This window comes from Carettochelys insculpta, chromosome 16 (assembly GCF_033958435.1).
Source record: "Carettochelys insculpta isolate YL-2023 chromosome 16, ASM3395843v1, whole genome shotgun sequence".
NCBI classification, from domain to species: domain Eukaryota; kingdom Metazoa; phylum Chordata; order Testudines; family Carettochelyidae; genus Carettochelys; species Carettochelys insculpta.
In genome coordinates this window covers 2,209,750-2,230,087 of record NC_134152.1, presented here as the reverse complement: position 1 = coordinate 2,230,087, position 20,338 = coordinate 2,209,750, and the positions used below count along the sequence as shown (strand labels likewise).

Here is a 20,338-nt window from a genome sequence, read left to right as displayed (position 1 = left end):
AAGCAACCAGTGCAGGGGAAAAGGCATTCTGGGTGACTGCAGGCACAGCAGGACATTTAGCAAAGTGGCACAGAACTTTGCATGCTGGAGAGGAAAGATGTAAATATCATGTAGAATGAGCGATTGAAGGTAGAATTCTTTATCAGCCATAAATGATGGGTTTGATACATTGGGAAAATGTCCTGTGAGCTACATGGCTGTATAAGCAGCTCACTGCCACACTATGCAATATGCTTATGTTAATATTTCTTGCCTATTCCACAGGTTTGAAGGCCAGCCAGGCCTATTGTGATAAGCTAGACTGACTGAGCGTATTGCTAATTAATTTCCACATGAAGCCCACACTACCGGCCCTTTTGGCTAGAATGTAACTTTCACTAAGCCATTCAGTCTTAATTGAAAGACTGCACGTGATACTGATTTAATGACTGACCCCTCCTTCCCCTCTCTCCAAGAAAACCAAAAAGTCATGGAGCACTTTAACGATGACCAAATTGCTAGGTAGCTACTTTTTTAGTTTTGTGAAGGTACAGCCTGACACAGCTTCCTGTCTGTGACTATCCCCCAACAAAGTTATTCCAACTGTTAATTATCTCTCCTGCTAACAACCTGCCTTTTATTTTTAGCTGGAATTAACATAGGGTCTAACCACTGGGTCTCAGGGTGCTTTTTTTTCTGCCACATGGAAGAGCAGACTGCTGTCAGAAGTCTCTGCCCCACACACGTGCTCATCAGCCAGACACAGGCTTCTTCTTCACCCTCTCTTCAAGTCACAACATCGACTTTCAATCTAGCTTTTCCAGACCTTGATTCATTCCCGTAGCTCTTTTCTGAATCCTGAATCTTTCCTTCTTTTCTGCATGTGTATTGCAAGTGAGTTTAAAGTAATCCTTTCACAATGTTTGCTTCAGCTCGGTGGCTCTCTGCATGTTATGCTTACTTCAGATGGTAACACCAGGACTCAGAAACAAATTATCTTCTTCACCCTCCTGCTGGTCTAACTTCCATATAGGTTGCTCTCTACATGAGGAACACTGGCATGTTAAGCATCTGATAACCTCTGTGTAACTAACCTGCTGATGTGCAGAGCAAATGGAAGCCAATGGTCATTGTTTTTTTTTTTTTTTTTAATGAGAACATAGGGGAGAACATTTGACATCTGTTGTCAAGGGACCACCCCTTTTGCTCCTTTCCTTTGTCGTGTATCTCATAATCTAGGGTGGCACCGAGTCCTGTGATCGTGTGGTTACCTTTGAAGGTTTAGGCTTTTATACTGTATCTCAGGCATCTGGCCAGCTTACCCCGATAGTACTATGTCGAGAGGAGCCGACGGCTGTCTGGCAGTGGGTGAGACAAACATGGACCCCATTAAAAAGCAGTGGGTGCTGTTCCCTCTTTCAAGCTCAGCGGAAGGTGGAATCAAGCCCCTTTGTTAGCGAGCTGCAGGCTTTGGGCACTCAGTGCCAAGGCTGGCCAGAGTAACCCAGCTAGATTCATGGGGGGTTGCAGGCTGTGTGCGTTGGATACTGAAAGCCGGGAGAAGCAGCTGTGAGTGTGACCCTGAGAAGAAGCAGAAGGCTCGCTGGGCACGGGCTCACTAGCAGAGCAGACCTGGAGATTTGTGGGCAAAGAAACTGCCAGCTGCTTTTTGTGCCTCCTGCGGTGGAAGAAAAAGGCCATTATTCTTTATAAGTAAACAACATCCCACCAAGATGATCCCTGACGTCAATTTCTCATCATCTCTGTAATAGACACCACCCTGCTAGGTCCTTGATATTGACTAAGGCTGTGGCCCAATGCAACCACAATCCCACACCATCGATGAGTGGATTAGGCAGAGGGGATGAGACAGGCTGCAAACTTCTGACCTCAGCTTTTCCCTCGCATCTGTCATGCCGGGGCAGGCGCTGTGGAGGCGTGTGTGTTCGGGGAGAGAGGTCTCCCCCCCGCCACCACCGGAATGCTCTCTGCTGGCATGAGTGGGGGCTGACAGTGACACAAGAGGCGCTGGTGGGTGTCCCCAGACCTATGGAGACGGCCGGAAAACATGGAATACACTTTTTAACAGCCCAGCAAACTGGGCTATTGAAGTGACCCTCCTTGGGCCGCTGCCTGTCGGAAGGCGTCCGGCGTCACTGCTGGGAGGAGCCCGGGGCTCATGGTGGCTCTGTAGCGCATTTTAGCTAATTTGAGCAGGCAGAGCCCAATGTAAAACACACTGCCAGAGAGCAGCCCTTGATAGTGTCCCTCGGGAGGGTCTGGGCCTGGGGCACACAGAAAAGGTTGGGTTCTGTATCTAACACGCCCAACCTGGGGCCACCCTGAGCTCTGCCTCAGCTGCACGCTGCCTCTCGCCCATGTGTGGGATGTTTATCTGCGCTGACCTTGGAGCGAAATAGACGCCATGCAGGGCCGCTGAGCCTGACAACAGCTTTGATGATGATATTGTTGAGCTAAGGTTTGTTGTTCCTTGTGCTCTAGTGCACGTGGCTGCACAGTTTAAAGATTCTTCCTGCTCGAACAGCAGCACCATGGGATGCAAGAGCCAGCTGCTCCGGAGTGCCAGGGACTGTCCTGCTGAAGCCTGACTCTGACATTGCTCAGCGAGGCTGGGATTCGCTCTTTCTGGCCAGTTTAAGACCTGGAACCCACGACCCCAGTGGGGAGTCCCAGCCGGGTCAAGGCGAGGCCGTCTGGGCAGGCTGGGAGGAGAGGTGTCTCTGACCCCGAGAGGGGCCTCTGAACATCCCAATAAGGCCGCAGTGTCAGGTCCTGCAAAGTGAACCACCGAAAAGGGAACAATGGGTTGGAGACGTCCCAGAGCATCTTTCCGGTAAATCAAATCCCCAGTGGTAACTTCTGGCCAACCAGTCGGGGGGGCGAGGCAGCAACCAGCTTAGGTGACAGTTTCCATTCAGAGCCCAGGTCTGAAACAGCTGCCCCCCATTCTCACTTCCCGCACCACAATGGAGCCCACGCAGATTCTTCCAGGCATCTCAGCAGCAGGCAGGGGGTGAGACAAGGGAGATACAATTTCCAGAAATTTTGAAGGCATGAAAAGAAAAGGTTTCTCCCGCCATTTTTTGTAAGGACAAAACCAATAATTTGGGGAAAAACTGAAATAGCTGCAGGAGTGACATCAAAACTAGAGATTATTTACTGCTTTAAGCTGAGAAATATATGATGTATGACTTAGCACACAATAAAGCACTGTTTGGTAGAGTATAAAGTCCTTAGCTGTGATTAAAGTACTACTGCCAAATACCCCTGGTACTGAGGAGGGGCTGCAGCTGCAAACACACATCTTTCCCATGTTTTTTGGTTTGGTTGCTCATTTGTTTGTTTTTGCCTATTGGCAAATAGCGAAAACATGTAGAGTGTTGGGCTTGGCAAAGGTCAGTGTTGTAACCAACAGGAAGGTTAGGGCCTTGAGGCTCAGCGATAATACGTAAATAAACATGACCCGTGCTCATGCAGCCACAGAAGAAAGTCATGTTTCTAAAGGAAAGCGTTCAAAAGCGGACGTCATTCTAACGCTGGTAAGGGAGCTCAGGATTACAGACTAACGGGAATTCAGGACATACAGCCAGCGCACCGGGTAACAACGCCTCTGGACTCTAACAGGGAGTTCGGTTCATATATACTGCTCGGCTGTTCACCTTGCCTTGCTGGACAGCAGCAGCAGCTGGCTGGGAGCCCAGCTCTGAAGACAGAGCTGCCTTACTGGAGCAGTGCAGAAGTACAGGTGGTATGGTGCGGCAGTGCCACAGATCCAGTACCCCTTGTGTGCTCCCCCCCCCCAGCTCTCCGTCCCTAAGCAGCGTCCGCCATTTGGGAATTTGAAACATGGTAACCCTAAATGCAGGGATCACAGTCAGCTTTGCCCTGAATCTGAAGACGCATTCCCCTGCTAACCTTTTCATGGTGTCTGCAACCAGCAGCTCTGCACTGGCAGACACAGCCTGAAAGGCGTGGGGGTGTCACTGGGTGTCTGCCACTGGATCACCCTGGTCACTCTTTCTACGTATGCCCTGACCTCTAAATGTGAGGGCTCCCCCTACTGCCCATGGGCCCAGGCCATTTGCATTTGTCTCAGTGGGCAGGAGATAGCTGGGGGGGGTGGTGCATGTGGTACCCAGGGGTGCTGAGTCTCTGAAGGCCATTACTGACCCTACCTGCCATGCCAGCAGCACATAACTTGCTCTATATTTACAGGCATGGTGTAAGCACTACACAGCCGTGTCCTCTCATCTACGGCCGGACCTGTCGCTGTGGATTGGACCAGCCAGCCTCAGGTGTCTTGGGCAAAGATACCTGTGTCGGGCAGTGAGCCAGCCTACCCTCAGCTCGTGCCAGGCTCTCTGGAACTCGCCTCCTCCACACGCATCTCTGCTCCTCCCCGGACATGCCTGGCACGGCCAACATTCCTGCAGCCACAAGCGTCTGCTGGGAAATTACTTCTACACCTTCTCCTCCCCAGCCCAGGGTGTGACTATATCACTCCCTTCCCTGAGACCCCGCACTCATGCCGCCTGCTGTCCCGGGTTCCCGCTAACGTTTTCCATCCGTGGGTGGAATAAATTTTGTTCTGTGCACCCCAGTCTGTGCACCACCAGTAGGAACCCAGGCTGTGGGTGCTCTGCTAATGAGCTGGGCAGCACCTGAGTCACTCCTGGGTGGCCGCCCGGGCGCTTAGCATACAGGAAACCCAGCTGCTGTCCCCTCAAAGGTGAACTCCTAATCACCTCCTGCCAGCTCTTCTCCCCCGTTGCCCTGTCTGGAGCCACTGTGCAGCTGATCCAGTAAGCAGGGTAGCTGCAGCCCTGTCAGGCCCAGGTGGTTGTAAAAACACTGCATATGATTATTGAGGCGTCTCCCTGTTCCCATCTCTTGCACAACCACGTCTTCTTGCCTGGCCTCGCTTGCCTGCGCTCACCTGCCAGGCCCTTGCCTTGGCCATGTTTAAGCCACTGTACCACGCTTGCTGCCTCCCAGAAATCTCACCGATTTGTAGAAATATCTCCCCGCTGTGTCTCTGACCTCCGGCTCCCCGGCTGACTTTGCACTGGAGGACAGAGCCCCCACCACCCGCTTACTCCCACCTGGAACGTACTGGGCACTGCAACCATGCCCGCCAAGAGACAGGGCAACGATGAATCAGCTGATCCAGGGAGTACAGGACTGGGCCTTCCCTGCAGACACAGGGCCAGTATCCCCACAGGGAAGCCAGCTAGGGACGGGCCCCACCCAGTTCAGTGAAACCTCACTCGAACCAGTTTTGTCCCCAGGCCCAAGGGCAGACTCGAGGCACCAGGGAGGCCTTTGCTGCGGAGCAGGCAGGTGGAGAAGGTACAGCCCAGGCAAAGAGCCAGAACCCTCCTGAGTCCCTTGTGAGCCTTCCTCAGCAAACTCTTGTTACCTCTGGCCCAGACACAGGGACTCAGCACTGATGACTGCTAGTGCAAATAGGCCAGGTGGCTGGAACATGAACCTTGGAACGTTTCCAACATCTGTGCAAATAATCAGCATTGTCGTTTTTACAGAAATGACTTGGGAGCAGCAGCTTCCCGTTTCCAGCGCTTTTCGCAAAAAAATGAAAAGATGCAGGGTCCCCAGCAAGGGCAGGACAGACAGCAAGGCTTGAACAGAGACAGCGGGTGTACGGCCTGGCGATTGGATGGGATTGGCACGGCCTGCTGCACACAGGAAGCTGAGACAAGAGCCCCTGGCAGCATACGGGCCAATGGGGGAGCGGGCCAGAACAAGGCACCAGTGGGGCGGGGCGGGGCCGAGAACAGTGGTGGCTCAGCTGTTGGGACGAACGCTTCCATTGCCCGAGCAGTGGCCTTGCACAGTGCCCCCCTCCCCCGAGGTGCTCCAAACCGTTTACCAAAGCAGGCGTGCTCTTAGGGGGAAACTGAGGCACAGATGAGTGCGGTGACTTGCAGAGCAAAGTGGGTATGACCATTACAACCGGGGGGAAGCTGCCTTCAGCAGCTGTGGCAAGAGAACCTACAGTCCCTAACGCTAGGATCTGGCCCCGAGCCCGCTTGCACTGACTTCCCAAAGCCACCGGCTGGGCCCAGCTCGTGGCCCCTCAACAGGAAAGTCAGGGGCGTCTGAGGGCCTGCCCCCCAGGGAGCAGAGCACCTGCCGCTCCCAGACATGGCCAATGTGCTCGGCTCCCATTACGGTGCAAGACAGAAGGTGGCCTGGGAGGAGCAGAGATGCAGAATCCGCAGGATCAGGGCCTCAGATTAATTCTTCGCTGGTCTGTGGCTCTCCCTTTACCTGGGCGACACCCCTGGGAGGCTGATGGGGCCATGAGGCCCAGAGAGGTGAACATGCAGCTCCTCAGAGGTGTGTCGACACCTAACTCCCATTGATTTTAGTGCCGAAATACCTCTGAGGGTCTGGGCCTGGGAGACTGGCTCCAGGCGATTGCAAACAGGAGGGAGTTTTGAGGGGAGATTGTTCCTTTCGACGTTCTCTAAAACTTTTATACTAAATACCATATCCCAAACTACCACAGTGAGCTGGCCTGACTGTTTACATTTTGAATTCTCATAGCAGGTGATCTTGGTTTCAGTGACTGTGGCAGTTGGGATTGCGTGCCTGGGAGGGCTGGGACCTCTTCTGATCCCTTGTTCACCTTTGATCAGCCTCAGAGTCAGCCTTCCCCTGTGTGACTAACGAGGGGGAGACCTGACCGAGGTTGGCAGGCTTTATCAGGCCAGAGTCAGAGCAACCAGGGGAGTGAAGCAGACAGGGGGCTGCAGACAGAGGGGTTCTACTACGGTTAGGAAGACCCACAACATCGGCGCCTGTGGTCATACAGACCTCCCGACCAGGGATGCCTCTACCCAGACCCTGGTGTGGTTTTGCAGGGACTGTGACTTGCAATTCCCACCCCCTGAAGTCCAGGCTGGGGAGACCTTCCAATTTGGAAGGTGTCGTCTGGTAGAAGCTCTCAGGAAGCAGGTGGTGGAGCTACAGGAAGAGGTAGCCAGGCTTAGGAGTATTCGACTCCATGAGCAGCTCCTGGACAGTATTCATGTGGGGACAGCCGGATTTCAGGAAAGCAAATTTTGGTAAACTCAGAGAGCTGGTAGGTAAGGTCCCATGGGAAGCACGATTAAGAGAAAAAAAACAACTGAGGAGAGTGGGCAGTTTTTCAAAGGGACACTATTAAGGGCCCAAAAGCAAACTATACCGCCGCATAGGAAAGCTAGAAAGTATGGTGAAAGACCACCTTGGCTTAACCAGGAGATCTTGCATGATCTCAGAATCAGAAAGGAGTTATGTAAAAAGTGGAAATTAGGAGAAATTACAAAGGATGAATATATAAAAAAACCCGTGTATGCAGGGGCAAGATTAGGAAGGCCAAGGCACAGAACGAGCTCAAACTAGATAGAGACATAAAGGGTAACAAGAAGTCGTTCTATAAATATATTAGAAGCAAGAGAAAGACCAAGGACAGGGTAGGCCCGCTGCTCAGTGAGGAGGGAGAAACAATATCAGGAAACTTGGAAATGGCAGAGGTGCTTAATGACATCTTTGTTTCGGTCTTCACTAAGAAGGACGATGCAGAAATGCCTAACATAATGCATGCCAGTGGGAAGGGGGTAGGTTTAGAGGATAAAATACAAAAAAGAACACATTAAAAATTATTTAGAAAAATTAGATGTCTGCAAGTCACCAGGGCCTGATGAAATGCATCCTAGAATACTTCAGGAGTTGATAGAGGAGGTTTCTGAGCCTTTAGCTGTCATCTTTGAAAAGTCCTGGAAGTCGGGAGAGATTCCAGAAGACTGGAAAAGGGCAAACATAGTGCTCATCTATAAAAATAGTAAAAAGAACAACCCAGGAAACTACAGACCAGTCAGTTTAACTTCTGTGCTGGGAAAGATAATGGAGCAAATAATTAAGGAATTCATCTGCAAACATCTGGAAGAAAATAAGGTGATAGGTAACAGCCAGCACGGATTTGTAAAGAACAAATCATGCCAGACCAATCTGATAGCTTTTTTTAACAGGATAACAAGTCTTGTGGATAAGGGAGAAGCAGTGTATGTGGTATACCTAGATTTTAGCAAAGCATTTGACACGGTCTAGCATGATCTTATCAATAAACTAAGCAAATACAACTTAGGTGGGGCAACTGTAAGGTGGGTGCATAACTGGCTGGATAACTGTTCTCAGAGAGTAGTTATTCATGGTTTGCAGTCATGCTGGAAGGGCATAACAAGTGGGGTTCTGCAGGGACCTGTTTTGGGACAGGTTCCATTCAATATCTTCATCAACAATTTAGATATTGGCACAGAGCATGTGCTTATTAAGTTTGCAGATGACACCAAGCTGGGAGGGGTTGCAGCTGCTTTGGAGGATAGGGTCATAATTCAAGATGATCTGGACTAACTGGAGAAACGGGCTGAGGTAAATAGGATGAAGTTTAATAAGGACAAACGCAAAGTGCTCCACTTAGGAAGAAACAATCAGCTCCACACATACAGAATGGGAAGCGGCTGTCTAGGAAGAAGTACTGCGGAAAGGGACTTAAGGATCGTAGTGGACCACAAGCTAAATATGAGTCAACAGTGAGATGCTGTTACCAAAAAAGCAAACACGATTCCAGGATGCATTAACAGGAGAGTTGTGAGCAAGACACGAGATGTCATTCTCCCGCTCTGCTCAGCGCTCATTAGGTCTCAGCTGGAGTATTGTGTCCAGTTCTGGGCACCACATTTCAAGAAAGATGTGGAGAAACTGGAGAAGGTCCAGAAAAGAGCAACAGGAATGATTTAGGGTCTAGAGAATATGAGCTCTGAGGGACGACTGAAAGAACTGGGCTTGTTTCATTTGGAAAAGGAAGACTGAGAGGGGACGTGATAGCGGTTTTCAAGTACCTCAAAGAGGGTTACAAGGAGGAGGGAGAAAAATTGTTCTGCCTGGCCTCTGAGGATAGAACAAGAGGCAATGGGCTTAAACTGCAGCAAGGGAGGTTTACGTTGGATGTTAGGAAACACTTCCTGTCAGGGTGGTCAAACACGGGAATAAATTGCCTGGGGAGGTTGTGGAATCTCCATCGCTGGAGATATTTAAGAGCAGGTTAGACAGACACCTATCGGGGATGATCTAGATGGTGTTTGGCCCTGCCAAGAGGGCAGGGGACTGGACTCGAGGACCTCTCGAGGTCCCTTCCAGTTCCAGTGTTCTATGATTCTATAAGTCCCCTGCTCTCTATGCATGAGAGCACCCTGCCTACCCAGCAAGGGGAGCACTAGCCACAGCAGCTGTCCAAAAGACATTGGATGTGTCTTACACAGAGCTTGCTCCTCCCCAGCAGCACATGCAGTCTGCCAGCACCTTGAGGCCCTCGTTAGAATCAGACACTGCTGCCTGCCTCACCCTGCACCTCTGAGCCTGTCGAGTGACTCCAGGGTCTTTGCCCAGCTCTCAACCTTCCAGTCCATGGCCCGCATGGAGCAGGGGATCCCGAGGGGCAGGAGCAATGGGGCCAGAGGGCTGCAGAGGCGTCACGTCACGCCAGCTGCGTGCTGCATCAGGCCAAGGGAGAGGCTGCAGCGCCGCCTTCCACGTGTCACAGCACTAACTCGCGTATAAAATAACGGCCGGACCATGCACGGACTTAGGTGTTCTGTGATGCTGGATTTTGGCTAGCTGGGAAAGGGCCGGGCTTCCCCTTTGTGCCACCCAGACGTCTTCCTGTATCCCCACCTCCTCCTCCTATCAGCAGCAGCTTCAGCATGGCAGCGAGACCCTTCACGCCTTTGAGGATGAGAGCTGGGCTGAATCCTGATCTTTATTGGCCCCCTTATCTTTATCACTGCTTCCCCGTGTACCATGCACCACATCCACCACAGCAGTTCCGGCCTGTGCCACCTGCCTCAGCGGCAGCAAGAAAAAATTGTAGCTGCGATGCTGCCATGCCAGTCACTCCTGGGCATCCAAGGCCGAGGGAAATGCACCTTCCCCTGGGGAGGTGTCACCACTGCAGTGCTCCCAGAACCCAGCCCCCGCTCGCTAGAGAAGCGGGAGCCCCAGGTCACACCTGAGCCAGGATGTCCTGATCAAAAGGCCAAGGACTGAGCATTTTCTTGTGCAGTCGGAACCGGAAGCTGGCTTTAAACTGGGCCGCAAGCATTCCCAAGGAGCTAGAATAAGAGGCAGGGTCCCGCTAATTTTTCCATCCGTGGGCAGAATAAATTTTGTTTGTGCACCAAGGCATGTGTGGATGTGCACCGCCAGCAGGAACAAGGGCTGCCGGCTGCAGGCGCTCTGCTAATCAGCTGGGCAGCCCCTGAGTCTCTCCTGGGTGGCCGCCCAAGCACTCAACTTACAGGGAACACTGAAAAGGTAAATGGGAGTTTAGGAGGCCTGGTTTTCACTCCGCCACTGATTCATTGTGTGGCCTTGGACAACTCACTGTACCACAGCGTCCTCGTATCTAAAATAAGAACGATGGCATTCAGCTCCCCTTCAGATGATAGGGAAGTGCAGAGGATGACGGCTACTAATTTCTGCTGCCTCTCAGGAATTGGTAGGACTAACACTGCCTCTGCAGGTTGTTACCGAATTTTGCGGGGGATTTCTAGTTTTCCTGGGGGCAGCAGGATTTTGCTGTGTCAACACAGAATGGTAAAGTCCTTCTTTGAATTATATGGCGCAGCTTGGAGCTGGACGGAACATGGTGTTGGCTCCCATCCTGCTCCAAGCCACTCTGACCTTTGCTATGTCTGACAAAGATCCTGAATTGGAAACCTGTCATCAACAGCAGAGAGGGGCAGACACACGGGTCAGAGTGGCTGAGAACATCCCACTGCAGAGCGAACGTGCTGGTGGTAACATCTGACCAGGGGATAGCTATGGCCAGGTGGACACCAGCTCCATCCCAGGCAATTTCTGTGAGTGGCCCATCCCAGCCAAGTCAGAGGTAGGTGAAAGAAACCTCCAAGTGGACAATTACGGAACAGATTGCCAGAGGTGAATTTTCTCTCTCAGCTCCATCAGTCAGAGCGTGTCTTAGGCCACCTAAAGCTACGTTGCCACAGCTCTATCTCTCAGCCACCTCCACTGGGCCCCAGCCACCTAGCCCAGCTAACTGGAGGGTTGACTGCTTCCCCAAACTTGCTGCCATTGCTGGGGACCCTACAGTGATAGGAAAAGCCCTCTTGCTGCAGTGCCTGTAGTGCAGACATGGTCTCTGCCGCATGAGAGCTACCATCTTATCTAACGTGGTGGTGAGCGTTGCACTGTGAACCCACTATGCGCTTGGCATCCTAAACACACAGTGGCGGTGAGTCCCACAGGTTAATTATGCCTTTTATGCAAAATTATTTCCTTTCATGTTGCAAATGGCACTTTCCAGTCTCACTGGATGAGGGCAGGAAATGGCTGGTGTGAAGAGGAACCCAGTTTGGTTTTGGCTCAGGGATTCCTGGGCCAGGGTAGGACAAAACCGGTGCGCATAGAAAGGGTCAGATCACCCATGGCATAATTTGCCTTATTGCCCCTGATGTCAATGGTCCTGCACCTCTTGACACCAACTGAAGTCCTACGGTTTGTTATTGAGAGCTGACGTGTTAGGTCAACGCAGGAAGCCAGTATAAAAGAAACAGATAAGTACAGAAAATCACCAGAGACTGGATTTTTTTTTTTTTAACGGTTGGTTTGCAAAGCAGCCACCCGTTGTCATTACTAATAAAGATACTTGGCCCTTCCGATCTCCTGGAATGCAGCAAATAAGACCAAGTACAGTTTCTAAACACCCCTGGGAGCTGGCAGTTCTTACATTTCTGAGGCAGATGGAGAAACTGAGGCATGACAGAGCAAAACAACATGCTCGCAGTTACAGCGCTAGGATCAGGAAGCAGGCGGCGTCCTGTGCCCGGAGTCCTGGCAAGGCCACGCTGCCTCCTCCCTTCAGGCCTGATGAACACGGCATTTCCCATTTACAGTCTGTCTCACAAACAACGCGGCTAACACAACAGAGAAACTTCCCCATTCCACGTTACCGCTGGAGAAAATGGGGTGACGTCCCCTGTACGTGAGCTTCACCGCCGGGCACTAGTGTTTCCTCTGCTCTCTGCCGTCCATGGGTGGGATGCATTTTGTTCTGTGCACCAAGGCCTGTGCGAACGCGCACCACCAGTAGAAACACACCACTGTGGGGCCGTGCCAGCTGGACTGCTGCTGGGAAATCCCACGGCCTGTGACTCTAGTGTTCACCCCACACCCTGGGGCCTCCAGCACACAGCACATCCACGCCCCCTTCTCAGCTGGGAACGCAGCACTGCGCTGTGTCAGACCACAAGGCACCGACACCTCGCACCCCGCCTGGTGCCACGCAGTGACACTTGGGCTCCGTCTCAGGCCAGGGATGGGCCTCTGTGTACCTCCCGGGCTTCTCGCGCCCGGCGCCCCTGAGCCACGCGGCAGGGCACAGACCCCGCGCAATCCATAAAGACCCGGGGTGGCCGCGCCGCTCTCCCCCGGTCTGTGAGGCTGCCCCCGGCCCGAGCCCCTGCAGGCAAAGGCAGCCCCTGGCAGCCCCGGCGAGCCGCTCCGCCAGCTGCCCAGGGCGCACAGGGAGGAGCCGCAGGGCCCGCCCCCAGGGAGCCGACTCCCGGGGGCAGCGCAGCGCAGCAGGAGGCGGAGGCGCCGCCTGCGCCTTTAAGCGGCCGGGGGGCGTTTTTGTGGCAGCCCGGCCCCGTCTCTCCGGCCTCCCCCGCCCGAGGTTGGCAAGAGGCGGCCCGAGGCCGGGCTGAGCCGGGCGCCTCGCGGGCCGCAGGATGTACACGATCACGCGGGGACCCAGCAAGCTCGCCACGCAGCGGCGGACAGGTAAGGGGGCGGGCTGCGCCCCGGGTCCTGCCCCCGTCCCGCGGGGCTGCCCCGGGAGCCCCCCGCCTCGCCCCGGCCTGAGCCGCTGTCTGCCCGCAGGTCCCACGCAGCAGGTGGAGAACAAGGCGGCGGAGGGCCGGGGCGCCTGGCCCCCCTGCAGGTGAGTGAGCGCCCGGCCCGGCCCGGCCCGGGGGGAGGGGTGACCTTGGGCAGAGGTTACCCGCCTTGTCCTTGCCGCGGGGCCCGGGCGCAGGAGGCGGGGAAGGAGCAGGGGGTGGAGGCGAGCAGGGGCCTGCGGCCCCGGGCAGGGGACACGGCGCACGTGGGGCCAAGGGGGCGGGGCGGGGCGGGGGCCCCGGCGCACGTGGGGGCGAGTGAATGGAGCTGGGGGGCGGGGCGGGGAGCACGTGGCTCGCGTGAATGGAGCTGGGGGGCGGGGAGCACGTGGGAGAGAGCGGCGGGGGGGGCTGGAGCTGCTGGCCCCAGGGGTGCCGGCCGGATGCGGCGCAGAGGCAGCCCCCGTTTGCCGCTGCCCAGACGTACCCTTTGCCCCGAGCACAGTACAGCGGGACGCACCCCGGGGTGTACCCGATGCCCCGGAGGCGAGGCAGCTGCCCCCAGGGCATCCCCCAAACCAGGCGCCTGTTCTCCTCCCGCTGGGGCCCCAGCACTGGGGACCGAGGTGGGTACTCAGGGCCCTGAACAGTGTGTTTCTGTCTGTGTCAGGGCGCCAGGCCTGAAATCTTGGCCCCAGTTAAATCGAGGGCAAAACCAGGGATTACAGAGATCTGAAAAAAGTGTGTGTGTGTGTTGGGGGGGGAGGTGCCAGTTGTAATCTGGTAGCAGCGGCTCTGGCCAGACAAGCCTCAGGGATCCGGAGAATTAACAAAGACGTGTCTGTGACCTTGCAACTCCCACTTCAGTGCTCTGCAGAACTCCCATTGACTCAACTGGGACTGGCAAGTCACTTGGGGCTGAGTCCCAGGCAGGGGGTGCTTTGTGGGGAAGGAGAGCGGCCAAATACAGAGGGCTGCTGGGAAGTTCATGGCCTGGGGCCAAAGGGCCACCACATGATCGGGTGTAACCCATGGAGGGCCCCCCCCGCCCCAGCAATGCAGCCTGTCTGTCCCCTCATCCTTGACTGCAGCTCCTTTCTGATGCCAACAGCCCCTGGAGAGCCAGGGGACCTGCGGGTCCCATCCAAGCCCTTTACAGCCTGGCTCCTACAGGAGCCTCCTGTGGTGGAGAAACAGGGGCCCTCCCCCTGCAGCCTGGCCTGCTCTTTCCCAGACAGTGCAGCCTGCCAATAAGGAGTTAAACCCTCTTGGTGGGTCTGACCGTAAGGATGTATCTGGCCCACAGTGGCCTTGGCAAAGGTAATGAAGGCCCCTGGCCTATCCAGACTCCTTCCTGCAGTAGGAAGTGTTACCTACAGTAGTTTCCAAGGCTGCACAGGGAGATGGGAAAGGTCAGAGCAGCACAGGGGAAATCTGGGGGTAGGGGGCCAGAGGCAGTGAGCCACTGCAATCCACTCTCTCAAATCACAGTCACTGCCCACATCAATCGCCCACTCCAGGACTGTAGCTCAGGGCAGAGCAGGATCCCACTGGAGCGGTCTGCCTGGCCCAGCTCTGTGCCCTTGGAGCTGCCTGCCTGGACCTTGACCCCCCCTTGTGCAGCCTGTGGATGTCAGCTGGGCTCGGTGAGGGCTCTTTGGCACCCACTGGTGGTCATGACGTGAGGTACAGCCCTTGTGAACCTGGCTGTCCAGGAAATTACCAGCTGCGACTGGCACACAGAATCAGAATGAAAGTAAACTGATTTTACTCTAATTTAGTGCACCTAACAGACCTTTGAGCCCCTGTTTGCATCGTGGCCTCCCTCTCTCCTGTCGGTCCAGTCCCTTAGCCCTTTTCTTCCCAGTCTTTCTCCAGCATGGACACAGCACAAATACAATAAGAAAACCCTCCGGTCACGCAGCTCAGCACTCAAAAGTCAGGTTATTGCTACATTACTGCGGCGCCTTATAGACTAACAGATATTTTGGAGCATCAGGTTTTGTGGGCAAAGACCCACTTCGTGCATCTGGCGAAGTGGGTCTTTGCCCCCAAGAGGTTCTGCTCCAAAATATCTGTTAGTCTATAAGGTGCCGCAGGACTTCTTGGTTTTGAAGATACAGACCAACTTGGTTCCCTCTCTGTTACTTGCTACATTACTGTTGTATGTACAGCCTTAACGTGGCCCTGTTGGGAGTAAACATTACTAGCCTGGTTTTTAATTACATGATCACATGCCATGTGTCAAATGGTGAACAACTGAAATCGGTGAGTGTTCCCATTTACAAACAACAGAACTAGACATTCACTTTTAACCAACCATAGCCTGCACTGTCCAAGTTCTTTGGAAATAAGCCCTCACTGGAGCCACGAAACACAGATTTCTGGTGACATCAGACCCATCAGCTTGGCCTTTTATTCTGTAGAAGGCAAGGGGTGGGGAAGAAAAGGCCATGGGATCCACGCAGATCCCAGGAGATAGGGTGTGTGTGTGCCTCCATTGAGTAACTGCTAGATTGGTCTGGAGAAGCTCATGGCCTAATAAGTGTGTTAGTCTCTAAGGTGCCACCGGACTACTTGTTCCTTGGGAAGCTACAGACTGATACAGCTACACCTCTGATAAGAGTAGTCTAAATTATACTAAGATGATAAGAGCAGTTCCTTTGCTTACCAATGCTCTGGTGTGGGGAGGGGGACCCTGCATTTCCATGATGGGCTATCTGGAAGGTGGCTCTGATTGTTCCATGGCCAATAGCGGTGGCTGTTTTTGGGAAGCTCTCAAAACTTTTTGTTTAGTTTGGAAGTGAGAGGGGACGTGATGGCAGCTTTCAAGTACCTAGAAGGGCGTTACAAGGAGGAGGGAGAAAACTTGTTCTCCTCGGCCTCTGACAATAGCACCAGAAGCAATGGTCTCAAACTGCAGCAAGGGAGGTTTAGGTTGGACATTAGGAAAAAGTTCCTCACTGTCCAGGTGGTGCAGCATTGGAATAAATTGCCTGGGGAGGTGGTAGAATCTCCATCGCTGGAGATATTTAAGAGCAGGTTGGATACACATCTAACTGGGGTGATCTAGATGGTGCCTGGCCCTGCCGTGAGGGCAGGGACTGGACTTGATGACCTCTTGAGGTCGCTTTTGGCCTTGGCTGGGCAGGGGAGTGCCACGCACCGTGCCCACATCTGATACGAGTGCTTGGACAAGGAAGTGATCACATTACTGTCTTTAGACAAGCGGGCATTGGGGGTGAGCTCCTGCACAGTGACCCCAGAAGCTGCAATTGCAGGAGTTTCCTTCTTGGCCCAGGGAAGAGGGGGACCTGCTGAAATGCCTCAGACTTGGTTTATTTTGCTGACTCTGTCGCCCTTACAAGTGCTTGCAATGTTTTCCTTCCCAGGGGAAACTCAGGGTGCGGCAACTGTGCCATGCACCAGGGATCTGGAAAAAGTTTTGGCAGAAAGAGGGGCCGGGCCGATACGTGATCCCAGTCCCTGGCACTGCATCAATCATTTTATAGCAACAGGCTGCTTGTTAAAGCAACCAAACTGTAAACGTCAGTAGCCATCTCCCAGGGTTTCTGGCGCAATGCGGCCGCGAGCTGGCACCCAAGCTCAGGGCTGCATTGTGTGGGACGCTGGACAGACATGGGACAGGTGCTGCCCTGGGAGCTGAAAGGGGAGGATGGGACTGAGGGACAAAGCAGCAAAGTGACATGTCTCAGGTTATGTCGAACCGAATGCAGCAGCAGTCCAGAGTCCCAGGCTCCGGCTACTAGAGCCGCTTCCTCGCCTCCCACCAGGCTCCCAGCCCAGGCCCATGTCTGGCTCTGTCTGTCTGCTGATTTCTGTCTGCTCTCTTTGCTTCAGTAGCCCGACTCCCAAACTCGTGTTCAACAGAGTGAATGGCAAGAGGTCCCCAGCGACAACACAGCCCCCGGCCAGCGCAGAGGAGAGCTACACGCTGGCGCACGAGGAGAACGTTCGCTTTGTCTATGAAGGTAAGAGGCCCGTCATAGGCAGGGTCTGGCTAGTGCCCCGAGAGAGCCCGGTTCTCCTTGTAATCCCAGCCTCACCAGGCTGTCTCGGTGTTGTGGGGGCCCGGGAGGCTGTCACCTAGCAGAGGGGATGCAGGGGTGTCGGGCTGCAGGGCAGAGTTCACATTTTTAACCAATCACGTGCAGAATAAATGTTATGCGCGGGGGTGTCACGGTGCCAGCAGGGGGCGGTTCTGGGGCTTACCCATGGCGAGGATCTGGTTGTGTGACTTGGCCCCGTTCTCCCCAGTTCCTCCTCCAGCAAACGGCCACCTCTGTGACATACCAGGTCTCTGCTCACTCGGGGACATGAGCCCCAGAGGTCCTGCAACCAGCATCGGCTCTTCTCGTTGGCTTGTCCTGGGTGGGGACTTGCGGGTAGTCAGCTGCCCCTAAGGTCCCAATGTGGCACGGTGGCTCCTGAGCTAACCTGGGGAGGCCCCTAGGGAACCGCAAGTGGGAGCAAAGGTGCCTTTACCTCCGTGTCTGGCACCGGGCCCACCGGTGTCTGCCCAGTTTGGGAGCCTGGCGCTGAAGGAGGCGGATGAAGTGAAGGGGCTGGAAGAAGGGTTGGAACCCTGTCCTGTAGCGCCGGGGGTCCCGCTGTTTCTCTAGTGTGAGAATGCCAAGCCGCGGGGGACTTGCTCGGGGTCTGTGTGGGGGAAACAGGTGCTCCCTGGTGGGCTCGTCTGGCAAAGGCCCCAGCACCTTCCCCTGGCTGGGATTTGCAGCCAGCTGGCTCTGCTGCAACAAGGAGTGGGTTAGCCAGGAGACCAAGGCACCGGGGCATTTGGTCCCAATGGGCCACGTTTCTAATGGCCCTGCTCCAGGCATTGCCTTGGGGCTGGTCTCTGGACGATGGTACGCAGGACCTCTGCCCCCAGGGCCTGCTTCATCCAGCTGGCCTCTGCCCCTGAGTGCTTGGGGGAGTGGGGGGAGGCTTTTCATGCCCCACCCTGAGGTGTTTGGCAGCTCCCCAGCGTGCGTCTCCGTGGCCAGAGCGCTCCCTGCCCTGGGAGGGTTTGGAAGGGGCATCCCAGCCCCTGCACTTTGGGGGCTGCCTCAGTTAGTTCGTCATTGGATGGGACAGTCTCCCTGTTAGCTGTGGGGCTCGGGGCAGCCTGCGGATTAGCTGGGGGTGGGGGCCTAGTGCAGGGGAGCAACAGGAGCCACAGCCCGCTGCCCTGCGCGTCTCCTGTGGCCGAGCAGGGGCTCTGTGGGCGGCAGAGCTCACGGGTGGGCAAGGGAAGGTTCTCTGCATGTGCGCCTCGGGGAGGCGCCCCGTCAATCAGCACTAACCTGGTGCCTGCAGCCAGGCAGGGGGCAGCTGGCACTGGCCGTGGCAGAGCGAGAGCAGGGCAAGGGGGAAATAGAGGGGATGCTGCGCAGCAGCTAGACCAGTCAGCGGGCCGGCTCCCGTGTGGCTCACACCCCGGCTCTCTCTTCCAGCCTGGCAGCAGGTAGAGCGGCAGCTGGAGGGCAGCCGGCCTGGGGAGAGCGGGCGTGGCCCGGTGCAGTACACAGAGAAAGTGCCCAGCCCTGCGCTGACAAGTGAGTGCCCTTGTGCGCCCGCCTTGGGGCGGGAGGCCTTTGGGGAGGTGTGGGTGCCAGGCCCCAGCTCCCCCCAGCTCAGGCCTGCTGCTGCGTCTCCTGCCCACTCGCTGGCTCCAGCCTGTGCCTCCCAGCTGGGGCACCAGGCCTGTGGCAGTGGGACCATGCCCAGCACAGCTGCAGCAGGGGCTGGAACTCGAGCTCTGACCCCCACCCAGCCCCCTGCCGGGGGGCGGGGGGAGTGCACCGCTGGCAGATGGGGGAAGCACCACACCAGCGTTGAGCCCGGCCGTGCGTGTTTGTTCGGTGCTAATCTCTCGCTCTCTCGCTCAGATTTCGTGCCTATTGACCTGGAGGAGTGGTGGGCGCAGCAGTTTCTAGCTGAAATCGAAAACGGCTCCTGAGAAAAGCCCCGGCGCCCGAGAGCACCAAGGCCCGGCCGCACGCTTGTTCCGATAGGCCCGGCTCGAGCGCCGCGAGCGGGACTGGACCACGGCTCCGCCATGCTGCCGGCAGCCCCCCGTCTGGGCGGGGCAGGAGCGGCGCTCGCCGGCCCGGCTGGGATTCCTTAAGTGCCACTGTTGAGACACTCGACCCTCCTGCAGACGCTGGGGCCCGGCGAGACGGCTGCAGTGGGGGGCCCACCCTGGTGGTGCTTGCCGCCCCGAACCAGTGCCCTGGGGGAAAGACAGTGGGGTTTGGTAGCTGGGACCCTGATACAATAAAGAGCTGAAACTGCCTGTGGATGGACGTGTGCTGTGCTGGCAGGGCCCTGGGTGCAGGCTGCACGCTGGCCGCGACAAGGGACAGGCGGGTGGGGGCAGCTCTGCCAGGCTGGTGCCATGGGCGGGGCACTGCTTCCTTCATGGCGTGTAGCGGCCCTGGTGCGTGGATGATGTGCCAGGAGGGGGGCAGCTGGAATTTACCAGCTGTCAGGAGGGAGGTGCTGCTTGGGTGGGGACGCCTCCGGCCCACACCGAACCTGGGCAGAGGGACCTGGCTTCTCCCTCCCTGAGCTAAGCATGCCCTGCAGGCCCTGCCTTGAGGGGCTGCCCTTCCCCCGGCCATGGCTGGCACTTAGGGGCGTGGGGGAGGTTCTAAAAGGCCAAAAGCAGGGACCACCCCAGCCCCGAGGCTGGGGCCCAGGAGGAGCCAGGTCAGCTCTGTGGCACCTCAGGCCCTGCTTCCCTAGGGGTGATCAGAAGGGCCCACAGGAGTCTGGATGCTGCCCCACCACCAGTGCATGCCCCAAACCCAGAGCTGCCCCTTGCCCTAGAGTCGCTCCCGGTCCCTGAGCTGCCCCACCCCCCCCAGTCTGTGCCCCAGGCCCAGAGCCACCAGCTCGAGTCCATGCTCCTGTGCTATCCAGCCCTGGCGGTGGCCCCCACTAACGGGCCAGCCTGCCTCCTCCCGGACCTTGCCCAGCCAGAGCACAGGCTTCAGCATCTGGTCCTGTAGCCAGGCAGCCCCAGGGAACGCTCCCCCATGTCTCCTGCACTAACTCAAGGCCGGGGCAGCTGCACGTCCGGCACCGTCACAGCCAACAAGCGCCGGCAGGGCGGAGAACTACGGCCATCCCACAACAGCCACAGCAAACTCCAACTGTGAGTGGGGCCGGGCCAGGCCAGGGCTTTCCCCTCCCCAGCTGCCATGACAGGCTGCTGGGCGTCCCTGGCCTCTGTCTGGTCGATGCTGCGGGTAGGTGGCAGGAAAGACCTGTTTGGTTCACTCCCTGGGAGGCAGCTGGCAGCAGACAGGCCCCAGGGCTGGTTGGACCTTTGCTCTGCCCCAGGCTGGCCCTTCTTATGCAGCCAACAGCCTCGTTACTGCCTGTGGGGC

General features: G+C 56.0%; 1 protein-coding gene across 2 annotated transcripts; it reads left to right on the top strand.

Annotated features, from left to right (window-relative positions):
- Positions 1 to 12,644: 12,644 nt before the first annotated feature.
- MCRIP2 (MAPK regulated corepressor interacting protein 2) lies at positions 12,645 to 19,237 on the top strand. Of its 2 annotated transcripts, none has more exons than XM_075011009.1 (5): positions 12,645 to 12,864; positions 12,964 to 13,024; positions 16,785 to 16,912; positions 18,398 to 18,499; positions 18,833 to 19,237. In XM_075011009.1, exons 1-5 carry the CDS (start codon positions 12,813 to 12,815, stop codon positions 18,901 to 18,903), a joined length of 414 nt encoding a protein of 137 aa, XP_074867110.1. In that variant the 5' UTR covers positions 12,645 to 12,812; the 3' UTR covers positions 18,904 to 19,237. The 2 variants fall into 2 exon arrangements, with proteins under 2 accessions (XP_074867110.1, XP_074867109.1); XM_075011008.1 differs by having other exon boundaries at positions 12,647 to 12,864; positions 16,782 to 16,912.
- Positions 19,238 to 20,338: the final 1,101 nt, after the last annotated feature.